The sequence below is a fragment of the Dendrobates tinctorius genome, unplaced genomic scaffold (assembly GCF_039654945.1).
Source record: "Dendrobates tinctorius isolate UK_male_01 unplaced genomic scaffold, ASM3965494v1 ptg000028l, whole genome shotgun sequence".
In the NCBI taxonomy this organism is placed as follows: Eukaryota; Metazoa; Chordata; class Amphibia; order Anura; family Dendrobatidae; genus Dendrobates; species Dendrobates tinctorius.
Window position 1 is genome coordinate 49391301 of NW_027361696.1, and position 18030 is coordinate 49409330.

At 44.6% G+C, this 18030-nt stretch overlaps 1 protein-coding gene across 3 annotated transcripts in view; it reads right to left on the minus strand.

Annotated features, from left to right (window-relative positions):
* PHLDB3 (pleckstrin homology like domain family B member 3) overlaps positions 1-18030 on the minus strand; it is a 77228-nt gene that overhangs the window by 2269 nt on the left and 56929 nt on the right. For 2 of the 3 annotated variants that reach the window (XM_073570649.1, XM_073570651.1), the window contains 8 exons: positions 13865-13948; positions 13479-13526; positions 8780-8870; positions 8156-8345; positions 8000-8078; positions 3072-3200; positions 2760-2943; positions 2571-2656 (listed from right to left, as the gene is read on the minus strand). In XM_073570649.1, coding sequence (XP_073426750.1) covers positions 2571-2656; positions 2760-2943; positions 3072-3200; positions 8000-8078; positions 8156-8345; positions 8780-8870; positions 13479-13526; positions 13865-13948 — 891 coding nt within the window. The remainder of the gene's footprint in view (positions 1-2570; positions 2657-2759; positions 2944-3071; positions 3201-7999; positions 8079-8155; positions 8346-8779; positions 8871-13478; positions 13527-13864; positions 13949-18030) is intronic. The other variant, XM_073570650.1, reaches the window with a different exon arrangement.

The following is an 18030-nucleotide window of genomic DNA, read 5'->3' on the forward strand; positions in this document are numbered from 1 at the left end:
TTTGGGCATTTTGGTAGTGTTATAGGGACACATCATAGGCACTCTATGAAGGGGACACCGTTAGTGGCACACCAAGTAGAGGACACCATCATTGGCACTCTATGAATGGGACACTTTGATTGACACTCTACGAAAGGGACATTATGACTTGCACTCTACGAAAGGGACATTATGACTTGCACTCTATAGAGAGGACACTATGACTGGCATTCTATGGAGGAGACACTATAATTGAAACTCTATGAAGGGGACACTATGACTAGCACTCTATGAATCAGACACTGTTACTGGAACTCTATGGAGTGCTACTGTAAGGAGACTCTATGGAGGGAATACTCTAACTGGCACTCTACATAGGAGACAGCGATACTGGTACTCTATGAAGGGAACACTACTAATGAGGGGAAAGTAGAATCTGGTTCATGTGTTTTTTGTCCTCGTTTGAAACAACTACAGTAATTAAATTAAACTTGTTGGGCTTATGTCTACCTTCAACCTTAAGAACTATGAAAATATGACTGGAACTATATGGAGGTGACACTGTGGCTGACACTATGTGGAGGGGCACCATTGCTGGCACTATATGGAGGTGACACTGTGGCTGACGCTATGTGGAGGGGGCACTGTGTCTGACACTATGTGGAGGTGGCACTGTGGCCGACACTATGTGGAGGTGACACTGTAGCTTACACTGTATGGAGGGGACACTGTGGCTGACACTATTTGGAGGGGACATCGTGACTGACACTATATGAAGGGGACACCATGGCTGACACTATATGAAGAGGACACTGTAGCTGACACTATATGGAGGGGACACTGTAACTGACACTATATGGAGGGGACACTGTGGCTGACACTATTTGGATCGGACATCGTGGCTGACACTATATGAAAGGGACACCATGGCTGACACTATATGAAGAGGACACTGTAGCTGACACTATATGGAGGGGACACTGTAGCTGACACTATATGGAGGGGACACTGTGGCTAACACTATTTGGATCGGACATCGTGGCTGACACTATATGAAGGGGACACCATGGCTGACACTATATAGAGGGGAAACTGTGGCTGACGCTATATGGAGGGTACACCGTGGCTGACACTATATGGAGGGGACACTGTAGCTTACACTATATGAAGGGGACACCATGGCGGACACTATATGAAGAGGACACTGTAGCTGACACTATATGGAGGGGACACTGTAGCTGACACTATATGGAGGGGACACTGTGGCTGACACTATTTGGATCGGACATCGTGGCTGACATTATATGAAGGGGACACCATGGCTGACACTATATGAAGAGGACACTGTAGCTGACACTATATGGAGGGGACACTGTAGCTGACACTATATGGAGGGGACACTGTGGCTGACACTATTTGGATCGGACATCGTGGCTGACACTATATGAAGGGGACACCATGGCTGACACTATATAGAGGGGAAACTGTGGCTGATGCTATATGGAGGGTACACCGTGGCTGACACTGTGGCTTACACTATATGAAGGGGACACCGTGGCGGACACTATATGGAGGGGACACTATGGTGATCACTATATGGAGGGGACACGTGGCTTAGACTATATGGAGGGGACACCGTGGCAGACACTATATGGAGGGCATACCGTGGCTTAGACTATATGTAGGTGAGACTGTGACTAACACTATATGGAGGGGACACCGTGGCGGACACTATATGGAGGGGATACCGTGGCTTAGACTATATGGAGGGGACACCATGGCGGATACTATATGGAGGGGATACCGTGGCTTAGACTATATGGAGGTGACACTGTGGCTAACACTATATGGAGGGGACACTGTGGCTAACACTATATGGAGGGGATACCGTGGCTTAGACTACATGGAGGGGACACTGTGGCTAACACTATATGGAGGGGACACCGTGGCGGACACTACATGGAGGGGACACTGTGGCTAACACTATATGGAGGGGACACCATGGTGGACACTATATGGAGGGGATACCGTGGCTTAGATATGGAGGGAACACTGTGGCTAACACTATATAGAGGGGACACAGTGGTGGACACTATATGGAGGGGATACCATGGCTTAGACTATATGGAGTGGACACTGTGGCTAACACTATATGGAGCGGACACCGTGGTGGACACTATATGATGGGGACACTGCGGCAGACACTATATGGAGGGGATACTGTGGCTAACACTATATGGAGCGGACACCATGGCGGACACTATATGGAGGGGATACCGTGGCTTAGATATGGAGGGAACACTGTGGCTAACACTATATAGAGGGGACACAGTGGTGGACACTATATGGAGGGGATACCATGGCTTAGACTATATGGAGTGGACACTGTGGCTAACACTATATGGAGCGGACACTGTGGCGGACACTATATGAAGGGGACACTGCGGCAGACACTATATTGAGGGGATACTGTGGCTAACACTATATGGAGGGGACACCGTGGCTTAGACTATATGGAGGGGACACTGTGGTTAACATTATATGGAGGGGGCACCGTGGTGGACACTTTCTAAAGGGGGTACATTACTTACTTTAAAGGCACTGCGTAAGTGGTCATAATACACCTCCTCTATAGCCTGGAAATAGATCACCCCCTTCAGCTTCTGCTCTTCTTTGTCTGCGGAACCATCACACAGGTCATTACGTCCGTACACGCCACCTACATCCACCATAATACATTGTGGCGCCATCTGTCTAGAAGGCGACAACACCGCGGGTACCTGCATAGTACGCCAGACGTCTCTTCTGCCTATCAAACACGAACCAGCGCTTCTTCCACGTCTTTATCCGGCCACCCATCTTCACAAGGTACCCTTTGCAGCACATGGCACTGACCCGCACTTGCGCGCAGGTTTCGACGCTGTGCCCTGATGTTTCCAGATACGATCGGAGGTCGAGAGGGGGCTGCAAAAGAGAAGGAGACAGGAACAAAGAGGATTTCAGTAGAACTCTAAATGCAGCTTAGGATATGAAAATTTGCAACGTTACATTTTAGAGAAAAGATGAGATTCCCTGATTCTGCTTGGACTTACTGGCTCTGCAGGGGTCTCGGGTACGACTGTCGGTACTAAGGGGGGATTGGAGACAGCAGCTTCTTCCTTCACGTGGTTTTGCTCCGCTTCCAGACGCTTTGTCATTTCTTTGGCCACTCTCTTCTCCTCCTGGGATAAAGCAAAGGGAATGGATTATTGGTGAGATCTGGGGATAGTTTGCAGTGCCTCCTACTGGTGAATCAAAGTAATGCAAGGTGTGAATCATGCGAGGACAAGACGAGAGCGCAGGTGTCTACACCTAGACAGTCCGTGCATTGTGAACCACCGAAGCGCATGAAGTAACACTTGGCCTCCATCTCTTTGCGGAAACAATGGACCTATTCTCAGCTCCACCCTATAAAAACAATGGCGCATCCAAGCTGGATAACACATGGCATCATTCTTAGAAATACAGGATCCTCTTTGTCATGGACACTCTTTTTCTTATATGCAAATGAAAAAAATGTTGCAACTCTCCCCTTCCCTTTAATCAGTAAAAAAAAAAACGGACCACACTCCAGGGCGATACATAGATGACATCAGTTACTTTAAAGGACCTGATCACTTGATCTGCAAATCAGATCAACAATGGACAAATCTCCATTTTTGGAGGTTTTCTTTTTAATTTTGCAAAAAAAAAAAAAGACACGTGAATGCGCCAATAAACTATAATGTGAACATGGTCTATCCGAGAAATCTGACGCCTGAATGAGGCCTTCTGATGAGTGAGATATGGAAATGTGCACACATGCAAATACTGTATATAAATAATATAAATAGTAGGAATGGTAGACTTGATCATGATGTCACACTCCCTTTAATATGACCTTTAATAATACCACTATCCCAATCCAGCTTGCGGCCTACGGGTTCATTCACACATCAGCTTTTCCCCTATGAGTTCTGTCCGTTTTTTTCCTGGATAGCACTTGTACAGTTCATAGTCTATGGGACTGTTCACATTTCAGATTTTTTTTCTCGGACAGAGTGGTCTGCAGAAAAGCACGGAGACTTGTCCGGTATTGATACGATTCGAGTCTAGAACACATGTGCGAGGAAACGCCCAATTCTGGTGATCAGTAAGGATGGAACCAACACTAGTCTAAAAATTATCCCCTATCCAGATTATTTTTTTGTAGACTGGAGTACTCTATTAAAGGAGTTGACATTGATGACATATTCATGGGATATGCCATAAATGTTTGATACGCTGGGACCTAAACCTGTCTCCAGAATTGGAAATTATTTTTTTGTAATCCTTATCATTTAGTGCTAATTTTTATGCTCTTTATAAGGAGGTACGGCTCAATGGATCCTCAGGGGCGTGCCTTTAGGCTGATCTGCATAATTACTCTGTGAGCCATGCCGCCTTAGTAATAAAAAAAACATAAAAATACCACTAAACAAAAAAAGCCAATATTTCTGGAACTTTAAGGTGGATTATAAAAAATGGAACAGCGTGAATAATGTGAGAGCAAAAATTGGACATTCATGACCTGGTGACAGATCCCCTTTAAAGGGGATCTGATCACCCACCTGCTGTATAGGGGATAAATGTAAAATCAGTGTGGACAGGAAAGATGAACATAAAATTCTTAAAGGGCCAGTAGCAGTAAATCACTTGTCAATCCCCCTTCCTTTGTTTCTGGAGAGATGTAGCGGACATTGAGGTCACATCCTCTTTAACTAAAATCCCCCCATACACAGGATCCTAGGTATATCTTGCAAGCCCAATCGTAAATTTTAGGGGCTTATCAAATACGGGTGTAACTACAGAAAGCGATGGGTGCAGGGTGAGGACAAGTCAAATACGCATATTTACTGGATTTTTCTCTATATTTTACAGGAAATGCTCTTTGTTTCTTCGGCTCCTCGCCTGCCCTGCTTGCAAAGGATCGGAGCAAACATGAAAAACTTGTTTGCCAGCTCAGGTTAGGACCCAGCTTGTCAGGGAGCAGCAGGGAGGCCGATACAATGGGAGAGTCTGCCGAAAACGATCTATGTCACCTATAGATTAATATATAAGGGCTCATAGAGTGCACACATATACGCACACACCAGCCGGCTGCAGAGTCCATACCGTGTCCGGTGCCGCTCCTGCCGTCTTACTCACTGAGCGCAGATCTTGTGCCCCAGGCTCGTCTCCAAAAAGCAGAAGCTCTTGTGTGACGGTCATGTGACGGCGAGGTCAGCCGGCAGCGCAGAAGCTCAGCCCAGCGCACGGCTCAATGGATGGGGAGAAGTGCAGGAGGGTGGGAAGGGATTTGTCAGAGTGAAGCCTTACTTATCACTGATACATGCTCACAGCGATCGTATCATCAGGAAATGGACGGGCTTCTGCAATCAGTCATTCTTCATTTTAATTTTTTTTTTTAATTTTTCATACAGAAATCTTGACATTTTCACAACCGGAAACAAGAATAGAATCACATTTCCTCTTGCGCACAGATAACATTTCAGCAGTTTTATTATCATCACAGACAGGATTACAATGACCGATAACTCTTCTATACACAGTATATAACACAGGATGCACCATTCACAATAGATGTCACAGCTCACCTCCTCCTCCTCCTGTACAATGACTGATAACACCTCTATACAGTAGATAACACAGGACCCACCATTCACAATAGGTGATGTCACAGCTCACCTCCTCCTCCTACTGTACAATGACTGATAACACCTCTATACAGTAGATAACACAGGACCCACCATTCACAATAGGTGATGTCACAGCTCACCTCCTCCTGTACAATGACTGAAAACACCTCTATTTACAGTAGATAACATAGGACCCACCATTCACAATGGTGTTGTCACAGCGCACCTCCTCCTCCCCCTATACAATGACTGATTACACCTGTATATACAGTAGATAACACAGGATTCACCATTCACATTAGATGATGTCACAGCTCACCTCCTTCTCCCCCTGTACAATGATTGATAACATCTATATATACAGAGTAGATAACACAGAACCCACCATTCACAATTTTCACAGCTCACCTCCTCCTCCTTTACAATGACTGACATTACCTCTAAATACAGAAGATAACACAGGATCCACCAATCACAATAGCAGATGTCACAGCTCACCTCCTCCTATAAAGTCAGATATTACCTCTAAATACAGTAGATAACACAGGATCCACCATTCACAATAGGAGATGTCACAGCTCACCTCCTCCTCCTCCTGTACAATGACTGATAACACCTCTATACAGTAGATAACACAGGACCCACCATTCATAATAGTAGATGTCACAGCTCACCTCCTCCTGTACAATGACTGATAACACCTCTATATACAGTAGATAACACAGGACCCACCATTCACAATAGGTGATGTTACAGCTCACCTCCTCCTGTACAATGACTGAAAACAGCTCTATTTACAGTAGATAACATAGGACTCACCATTCACAATAGGTGTTGTCACAGCTCACCTCCTCCTCCCCTATACAATGACTGATTACACCTGTATATACAGTAGATAACACAGGAGTCACCATTCACATTAGATGATGTCACAGCTCACCTCCTTCTCCTCCTGTACAATGATTGATAACATCTATATATACAGAGTAGATAACACAGAACCCACCATTCACAGTTTTCACAGCTCACCTCCTCCTCCTTTACAATTACTGACATTACCTCTAAATACAGAAGACAACACAGGATCCACCAATCACAACAGCAGATGTCACAGCTCACCTCCTCCTATAAAGTTAGATATTACCTCTAAATACAGTAGATAACACAGGATCCACCATTCACAATAGGAGATGTCACAGCTCACCTCATCCTGTACAATGACTGATAACAACTCTATATACAGTAGATAATTATGTCACAGCTTACCGCCTCCTCCTCCTGATCCTGTACAATGACTGATAATACTATATACAGTAGATAACAGATCTACTATTCACAACAGATGTCACAGCTCACCTTCTCCTGTACAATGACAGATATTACCTCTGTATACAGTAGATAACAAAGGATCCACCATTCACAATAGGTGATGTCACAGCTCACCTCCTCCTCCTGTACAATGACTGATAACATCTCTATATACAGTAGATAACACAGGATCCACCAATCACAATATGTGATGTCACAGCTCACCTCCTCCTCCTGTACAATGACTGATAACACCTCTATATTCAGTAGATAAAACAGGATCCACCATTCCCAACAGATGATGTCACAGCTCACCTCCTCCCCCTACATCCATGAGTTGTCCTACTGCTGCTGATGTCCATGTGCAGACTAGAAGTAATGTTAGACCAATGAGCCAGTGTTTATTCCTAAAATGTTGATGTTTTTATGATGATGAGCCCAGTATAACCTCACCCCAAACCACTGATTGACAGTTTTCTGTGTGCACTGTGCATAGGCGGAAAGCTGAAATCAGTGGTGAGGGCAGGGTATGCAAAGCTCATAGTTATCGAGGACTACATAACAGGAGCTCATCTTTTAGAAGACTAGCAGAGCTGCAGCAGATAAATCAGTAGGTAAGAAGCCCAGTAGGTGACGCAGGACTGTAATCAGGGTCTTCGCAGAAAAGTGCGGACAGATTCTCTTATACCGTCCTGCAGGGAGTCCTGACGCTCAAAACACTGTTCCTAAGTGTGGAGCTGCTGTGGGAGCACACAGAGCGACGTAGAGACCGCTGACGCTGCTGTGTGCACACTCATGCAGAAGCTCAGCACGATCGGTGGGGGGTCTTGGGACCCAGACGTCCACCAATCTGCAGGATGTTCAGGCGCCTACAAGATATAGACTGCATAAGACCCTGCAGTAGTCACTCTCAGGACCCCGATACCTGAGCGACCCAAAGACCCCTGTACTATACAAGTATCAGACATTATTGAATCCAGATGGACCCTTCTTGTATACTTCAGATCATTACTCACCCTGGCCTTCAGGAGGCGCTCTTTTTCCGCCATGGCCTCGAGTAGCTGACGTTCCATCTCTGCTATTTTAGGTATGGGTCTATAGAGGAGGAAGAAGCCAAGTCACTACAGAGCAGCGCTCTCTACAACCACACCAGCCGCAGTAACGGGAATTACCTGTACGTCAGGGGCAGCCTGAGAGGAGCGCTGCTCTGAAGTCTCCCCCCACAAGACCTCCTGTCTTCACCTTGCAGGTTGCGGTTCCTGGCGATCTGAAGATTGGGGCTGATGGCTAAGGCGATCTTCCCTCCAGAACTGCTGGAGGAGACGGCGAGATGTAGAGCCAGGCCGGCGCTCTCCAGGCACGCTGCAAGACCAAGGGGGACAGGTGACACCTTGTTTCTAGCTCTCTGCTTGCTGTCAGTACATGGCAGTGCTCTTGTCCGATGCTGCTAGAATCCAGAGCGGAACCTCGCAATCACATCCAATCTGCCCTGGCACACTGCAGCAAAATATCAGGGATGTGCTAAGCATGGATGTCTAGACTGGGTACAAGTGTAACAAACAGTCAGCTGTGAGAAGGACAGACGTCGAGCTACTGGAACAAAGAAAAATAAAAAAACAGGTTGCCATTCACTGACGGCAAGCGGAGGTCTTACAACAGTGAGGAAGCAAAATAGAAAATGTATTACAAAAACTCATGATTTTTTAGTATACAGTAACTGTATTATATATAAATATACCGTATATATGTATATAATATACAAAATCATAAAACAGAAAAAAAATGTCGCCACTCACTGTTGCCGTGAAGTGAAACCGGGCGGTCAGATTGGCGAACAAACGGCGCATTTCCTCTCCTCCTAGGCAGGCTGGAGGTTCTCTGGAGCCCCTAGTGGACAGTTTAGGTAAATATTAAAACATTATATTATACATATACACAAAATATATATATATATATATATATATATATATATATATACACAGTACAGACCAAAAGTTTGGACACACCTTCTCATTCAAAGAGTTTTCTTTATTTTCATGACTATGAAAATTGTGGATTCACTCTGAAGGCATCAAAGCTATGAATTAACACATGTGGAATTATATAATTAACAAAAAAAGTGTGAAACAACTGAAAATATGTCTCATATTCTAGGTTCTTCAAAGTAGTCACCTTTTGCTTTGATTTCTGCTTTGCACACTCTTTGCATTCTCTTGATGAGCTTCAAGAGGTAGTCACCGGAAATGGTTTTCACTTCACAGGTGTGCCCTGTCAGATTTAATAAGTGGGATTTCTTGCCTTATAAATGGGGTTGGGACCATCAGTTGTGTTGTGCAGAAGTCTGGTGGACACACAGCTGATAGTCCTGCTGAATAGAATGCTAGAATTTGTATTATGGCAAGAAAAAAGCAGCTAAGTAAAGAAAAAGGAGTGGCCATCATTACTTTAAGAAATGAAGGTCAGTCAGTCCGAAAAATTGGGAAAACTTTGAAAGTGTCCCCAAGTGCAGTGGCAAAAACCATCAAGCGCTGCAAAGAAACTGGCTCACATGAGGACCGCCCCAGGAAAGGAAGACCAAGAGTCACCTCTGCTGCAGAGGATAAGTTCATCTGAGTCACCAGCCTCAGAAATCGCAGGTTAACAGCAGCTCAGATTAGAGACCAGGTCAATGCCACACAGAGTTCTAGCAGCAGACACATCTCTACAACAACTGTTAAGAGGAGACTGTGCAGCAGGCCTTCATGGTAAAATAGCTGCTAGGAAACCACTGCTAAGGACAGGCCACAAGCAGAAGAGACTTGTTTGGGCTAAAGAACACAAGGAATGGACATTAGACCAGTGGAAATCTGTGCTTTGGTTTGATGAGTCCAAATTTGAGATCTTTGGTTCCAACCACCGTGTCTTTGTGTGACGCAGAAAAGGTGAACGGATGGACTCTACATGCCTGGTTCCCACCGTGAAGCATGGAGGAGGAGGTGTGATGGTGTTGGGGTGCTTTGCTGGTGACGCTGTTGGGGATTTATTCAAAATTGAAGGCATACTGAACCAGCATGGCTACCACAGCATCTTGCAGCGGCATGCTATTCCATCTGGTTTGCGTTTAGTTGGACCATCATTTAATTTTTCAACAGGACAATGACCCCAAACACACCTCCAGGCTGTGTAAGGGCTTTTTGACCAAGAAGGAGAGTGATGGGGTGCTACGCCAGATGACCTGGCCTCCACAGTCACCAGACCTGAACCCAATCGAGATGGTTTGGGGTGAGCTGGACGGCAGAGTGAAGGCAAAAGAGCCAACAAGTGCTAAGCATCTCTGGGAACTCCTTCAAGACTGTTGGAAGACCATTTCCGGTGACTACCTCTTGAAGCTCATTAAGAGAATGCCAAGAGTGTGCAAAGCAGAAATCAAAGCAAAAGGTGGCTACTTTGAAGAACCTAGAATATGAGACATATTTTCAGTTGTTTCACACTTTTTTTGTTAATTATATAATTCCACGTGTTAATTCATAGTTTTGATGCCTGCAGAGTGAATCTACAATTTTCATAGTCATGAAAATAACACATATTAATATATATATATATATATATATATATACACACCACTGTGTCCGCTAGGGGGCGCTGTGTGGGTGTCCCAGGACAGGCGTATAAGCATTTCCAGTGTTCCAGTGTCCTAATAGGAGTAGGATGCTGACTGATCGTAATGTATCTCAAGGTGGGTGGCCTCGGGATGGAGGCTTGATTATGTGCTGATCAACAGAGTTGATCTTTCGTGCCAATGTGTTAGGGAGAGCTACCTACAAATCCACCCAAGGGTGTGTCTGAAAAGGCTGGTAGTAAAAGACTATGTGAGTGTGAAGGACCTGTGATGAGGTCATAGCCATGTGACTCAGTGGGCGTGGCTACGGACCATATAAGGTGGCCAGGGTAGGTCACATGAGTGAATGCTGGGACCCGGTTGGTCCGTTTGGAAGGTCCCGCTGGGAGATGGGGCTTCCTGCCTGACAGCACGTGGCTGTGTTTAATGGCTGCAAGTGCCTGATGGTTCCCTGGAGGGAATGGACATCTGAAGTGTGGAATATGAAGCAGTCATGAGGTAACCCTGAGAGAGGATATAACTGTGTAAGCCTTCCTGAGTGCCTGTGTGCTGGACATTGCACAACCCGTATGACTAAAGGATAAACAGAGTGAAGCTCCATCATGGACGCTATGCTGTTTAGATGAACTTTATGTTGCTGGTCACGGTTTATGATGCCTGAATAAACCGCATGGACTGTTCTTGTTTTATGGAAAACCTGTGCCGGATCTGATTATTTGGCTGCCAAGCGAGAGTCCCCTACCCGAATGACAGTGCTACCTTACAGTATGTATGTATGTCCGGGATTGGCATCCGCACCGTCGCAGCTACAGCCACAAAATTTGGCACAATCACACGTCTGGACCCCGAGAGCGTCATAGGCTATGTAGTGAGGCGAAATTTTAACCCCGCGCGTTGAGAGCGATGGCGCCAAAGAGTATATACCGTACAGTTGCTAAGGTGGGGCCCTGACATGGGATACTCACAACACACGGGGTATGAACAAACACACAAAATGCGCCACACACTACCACGTGCTTCAACACATATACCACCCTCAGCACACATTTCACCACACATACACCAACCTCGCCACATAAAAGTCGAAACACAAAAGTCGCCACTCAAAACTCGCCACGCTGTCCCAGTGCTGTTAAAAAGATGAAAAATGAGCTGTGATTGGTTGCTATCAGCAACAGTTTTCTTTGTAGACAGTTGTGGTAACTGAGGCCTATTATTCTTATCATTTCTATGGCGTTATCGTCCTTCTGTAAAGCTGGAAATAACACAATTTATTACCGTGCCAACACAGACCACACTCTGACACAGACTGCAGGGTGAGCCCAGTATCACACAGGATAGGATTAGATACACAGCTCAGCAGACAGTATCACACAGGAGAGGATTAGATACACGGCTCAGCAGTCAGTATCACACAGGAGAGGATTAGACACACGGTTCAGCAGGCAGTATCACACAGGATAGGATTAGATACACAGCTCAGCAGTCAGTATCACACAGGAGAGGATTAGACACATGGCTCAGCAGTCAGTATCACACAGGATAGGATTAGATACACGGCTCAGCAGGCAGTATCACACAGGAGAGGATTAGACACATGGCTCAGCAGTCAGTATCACACAGGATAGGATTCGATACACTGCTCAGCAGTCAGTATCACACAGGAGAGGATTAGATACACGGCTCAGCAGTCAGTATCACACAGGATAGGATTAGATACACAGCTCAGCAGTCAGTATCACACAGGAGAGGATTAGACACATGGCTCAGCAGGCAGTATCACACACACGTACAGTATACGTGAAAACATTTGCTGCTCTTCATTTATTTGGTGGCGTGGGGCTTGGGTTCTGCCATATATCGTCATGGGTAAGCACTTGGGGCATTTAATTATGATGTATATTTAATTGTACTTTGGCCTGTTCCAACTTTGGGGGATTTTATACACACTGGCTAGTACTTTTACAATTTACTCCCATGGCGTTATATCTATTATGAATAGCACATTGGCATTTTTATGTGATTATTTAATCAGAGACCTAGCCTTCATTACCTGATCCTGTCTTGTACTTATGATTGTGATATTTATGTGAAATAAATTTATACATATTATAAATTGGATTCTGTACTCCTTATGGTGTTTGTGGTTATCATCTTCATTTATTTTCAGTATAAAAGAATAGGAGAAACAACAAAAATAAAAAAACAAAATGTAAATTTTTTTTTTTTATTTAATTTATTTTTTTATTGGTTTCTTCTCTACTGAAAAATAATGCAGATAAGCAAATGCTTTCATCCAATTTTTCCAGATCCATATATTAGCTCACAATTTGTCATTCAATAGATGACACCGATTAGCTGATTGGTCAACTCTAAAATTAAGGTTTGGGCAACACAAAGTCTGAATTCAGACATCCGAGTACGGACCACGATGCACGGACCACGATGCACGGACCACGATGCACTGATCGGCAGTAGATTTCCTATATATGCCTATGAAGCTGTCAGAAGAGCCATGGTATATCAGTGCATGCAATGTGATACACGGAGATCTGGGAAATCTAAAATGTTTTATTGGAAATTTTGTTTAACATCGAAAATGAGAGATCAAATCATCTTTCAAATCTATAAGCAGGATTATCACTGAAAGCATTAAAAGAATTACACAGAAATCATCAGAATGAAAGAAAAAAAATAATAAAGGGAAAAAAAAAAATTTGAAGCTGTAATTCCCCAATCTGCCAGCAGGGAGCAGTGACGCGCTTTGATTGTGCACAATTGCGCGACAGATCGGATTGTTCATGTTTTACTTTTTTTTTTCACGTCAATCTAAATTTGATTATTTGCAATGGGGAAAGCGTTACTCACGACACAACTATTCCTTGGCGTGTACTCACTTTTATTTTGCGCATGGACGTGTGAGGTTCATGCTTTGAAGTGAGCTCCTACTTAAAACAAGAGAATGTGTCTCAAGACAGCAGAGAAAAGGGCAAAAAAAAAGTTTTAAAGTGCAAAAGTTCAATGAGATGAAAGGAGGCAGAGTGGGTGCAATGAAGGGATTGGGAGTGATGGGGGGGATTTAGAGGGGGAGGGGTAAAGATAATTAAACACATCAGATAGATGAGATTTGGGTTTCTGCAGGTCTGCTTCAAATAACAAAGGGCAATTAGATGCCGGGGTAAAAAAACTGCAAAAAAAAAAAAAGAAGGCAGAAATAGAATAAATCGGCTAGAGAGCAGGATGACGTGTGACATGACACTCATATGTGAGGTTTATTACTCACCTTTTTGGAAGAACCCTCCTTCCCGTCCTGTTGATCTGAGTTTTTTCCACTCAATGAGCTAAGGGCGAGCAAGCGATCCTTCTCCTAAAAAAAAAAAAAAAAAAAAAATAAATAAATAAATAACTCACTCAATGAGATCATGGAGTCTTCATATTTTTCTTATGTAAATGTATGCATTTTTGACTAAATATCATTTTTGCAATTGGGCGTCATTAAAAAATTTGCACCATTTGTATTTTGTAACCAGTGTTTTGCACTGTCTGTTGCTGGCTGCAGAATGAGTTAACTGAGAGCCCATCAGTGAGCTCTTCTGAAGATCTGACTGGAGAGTTTGTAACTTTTCTATCTCTTCTGATCTCCTCTTAGCTTATTTATGACCACAGACTATATCGAAGTTGAATGTAGATGTGTCGAAAAGCCAAAGTGGTGCAAACTTTTTAACAAAAACCAATTGCAAATAATGAAAAAAAAAAAATATTCCCGGAGATGAACAACTCATTTAAGGTATCTAATTAAGAAAACTTCCCCGTTAAGGCATTCTGAATTTGTTCCTATAGGGGGTTACAAAGATCATCTATCACTCTGGGGGACTTAATACGTCCATGCAGAACATTGATCTATGGTGTAAAACTTCAAATCTGCTGTGGAGGCGCTGCAGGGAAAATTACCGTAACACTTAGCAAATATAGGTGATCACTGTCAAAATAGGACACACTGTGATGAGTTGATTTTCTTGGGATCCTTGTTGCAGTCAAAAGAAGATGAACCTCTTAAAAGTGGACCTGTCAACAGGTTAGAAGTTACTAATCCTTGATCTTATTTTATTCGAACTGCTCCTGAGAATTTCAGGGTTTTGTAAATCTGCCATATGGTTCCAGATATATGAGCTTTTTTTATTTAGCGCTAATTTTTATGATCTTAAACAAGAGGGCGTTGCTCACAGGGTAATTATGCAGAGCTGTCTAAAGACACGCCCCTGAGGATCTTGGGAGCCACACACACCCCCCCCTTGTAAAGAACATAAAAATTAGTTCTAAATAAAAGGCCTATATCTCTGAACCATATGGTGCAGTTAAAAAAGAAAATGGGAGTGGCGGGGATAAAACATGAGGAAACACTGGCCGCTTTTGACACTTCAAGATACATTCTACCGTAATGATTAGCCATTACCAGTCACACCCGCTATTGTCATATTTACTGGGAACATCTATATTTAGAGGAGGTGGTGAACAATCCCTTATTTTTACTTACATATAATTATGTCCATACTGCAATAAGCCGTCAGTGACTATCATGTGCCAAAAACTAAAAATCCTATTGATTCCCGTGACAGCAGCCAGTAAACTACTACTTATCAGAATGTGGCTCTAATGATAAGAACCTAAAAGGGTTATGGGGCTTCCGGACATATATATCTTTCGGCAGCTACTCTACTTTCCATTCTTTTCTGAGCACCATATTCTAGATCAATGCACATGCTGGCAGTCGTTCCCATAACTTTTCAAGATAAGAATTGGGACACCAATTCAAAAGTGTCCAATGTTTGCTCGTATTTCCCCCTTGTGCTCTCCTCAGTATTCCGCTTTTTGTTTCACCTAAATCCGCCATAGAATTCCAGAGATATGGTTCTTTTTATTTTGAGCTAGTCTTTTATTATTATTATCTAATATATAAAGCTCAAAGTGTGTGTGTGTGTATGTGTATGTATGCATGTGTGTATGTATGTGTGTATGTCCGGGATAGGCATCCGCACCGTCGCAGCTACAGCCACAAAATTTGGCACAGTCACACGTCTGGACCCCGAGAGCGTCCTAAGCTATGTTGTGAGGCGAAATTTTAACCGCGCGCGTTCCAATTCACCAAACAATTTTGCCCCTATCAACATAATGGGGGGAAAAGTGTGTGCGTGTCAAGCCCCGCCCCTCATTATGATGTCATAATGCCCCTATTTGCATAATGGGGAAACAGTGTGTGCGTATCAAGCCCCGCCCCTCATTATGATGTCATAATGGTTGCCATGGCGACACTGATGTCATCATAGGTTGCAAGCCCCGCCGCTCATTATGATGTCATAATGGTTGACTATGGGATGGAGGATGTGTGATGGGTATAAGGGCACTGGACTATGGGATGGAGGATATGTATGATGGGTATATGGGCACGGGACTATGGTATGGAGGATGTGTGATGGGTATATGGGCACTGGACTGTAGGATGGAGGATATGTATGACAGGTATATGGGCACGGGACTATGGGATGGAGGATATGTATGATGGGTATATGGGCACGGGACTATGGGATAGAGGATATGTATGATGGGTATATGGGCACGGGCCTATGGGATGGTGGATATGTATGATGGGTATATGGGCACGGGACTATGGGATGAGGATAATTATAATTTGTTATAACTAACCACAGTTAGTTACTATGCCCGGGCAGCACCGGGCTCTTCAGTTAGTACATTTATATAGTGCCATTTATTCCATGGCACTTTACATATGAAAGGGGAAATATAGACAAGTACAATAAACATGTGTAAGACAAGGGACACACAAGTACAGAAGGAGAGAGGACCCTGCCCGCAAGGGCTCACAGTCTACAGGGATGGGTGAGGATACAGTAGGAGAGGGTAGAGCTGATCGTGCGGTGGTACAGTAGACTGAGGATCATTGCAGGCTGCAGGCTTGTCGGAACAGGTGGGTCTTCAGGTTTTTCTTGAAGGTTTCCGTTAATGGTGAGAGTCTGATGTGTTGCGGCAGAGAGTTCCAGAGTATGGGGGAAGTCTTGTATGCGGTTGTGGGAAGAAGAGATAAGGGGGGAGTAGAGAAGGAGATCTTGAAAGGATCGAAGGTTGCGTGCGGGTAGGTACCGGGAGACCATGTCACAGATGTATGGAGGAGACAGGTTGTGGATGGCTTTGTATGTCATGGTTAGGGTTTTGAACTGGAGCCTCAGGGCAATAGGAAGCCAGTGAAGGGCCTGGAAGCTGGGGAATAGCGGGGAGACAGGTGGATTAGTCGGGCATCAGAGTGTAGGATGGACTGGAGTGGTGCCAGAGTGCTAGAGGGGAGGCCAGAGAGTAGGAGGTTGCAGTAGTCGAGGCGGGAGATGATAAGGGAGTGCACTAGTGTTTTTGTGGTTTCATGGTTGAGGAATGCGCGGATCCGGGAAATATTTTTGCGCTTGAGGCAGCAGGAGGAGGCAAGGGCTTGGATATGTGGTTTGAAAGGGAGGGCAGAGTCGAGGATCACCCCAAGGCACCGAGCGTGCTGGACTGGGGAAAGCGAGCAGCCATTGATGGATAGGTCTGGTTGAGGGGTAGAGTGACATGGGGGAAAGATGATGAATTCTGTTTTGTCCATATTCAGTTTGAGAAAGCGAGCAGAAAAGAAGGGTGAGATAGCAGACAGATATTGTGGGATTTTGGTAGATCTGCGTGTCATCAGCGTAGAGGTGATACTGCAAACCGTGGGATTCAATGAGCTGTCCCAGGCCGAATGTGTAGATGGAGAAGAGTAGGGGTCCTAGAACTGAGCCTTGAAGAACACCGACAGACAGGGGGCGAGGTGAGGAGGTGGTGTGTGAGTGGGAGACACTAAATGTTCGGTCTGTTAGGTATGATGAGATCCAGGATAGGGCCAAGTCTGTGATGCCAAGTGATAAGAGAATCTGTAGCAGGAGCGTATGGTCCACGGTGTCGAAGGCAGAAGATCCAGGAGGAGGACAGAGTAGTGTCGCTTGCTCTTGGCGGTTAGTAGGTCGCTAGTGACTTTAGTTAGGGCAGTTTCAGTTGAGTGATGCGGTCGGAAGTCAGACTGTAACCGGTCAAAAAGAGAACAGGAGGAGAGGTGGGAGGACAGTTCAAGATGTACATGCTGTTCCAGTAGTTTTGAGGTGTAAGGGAGAAGAGATATCGGGTGATAGTTAGACACAGAGGACGGGTTGAAGGGGGGCTTTTTGAGGATGGGTATGATTGAGGCATGTTTGAAGGATGAGGGAGAGACACCATTTGTAAGTGAAAGGTTGAAGAGGTGTGTAAGAGTTGAGATGAAGACTGTGGCAAAGTTAGGGATGAGGTGGGTTGGGAGCGGGTCAAGCGCGCAAGTAGTGAGGTGTGATCTTGACAGGAGGGTGGAGAGCTGATTTTCTGTCATGGTAGAGA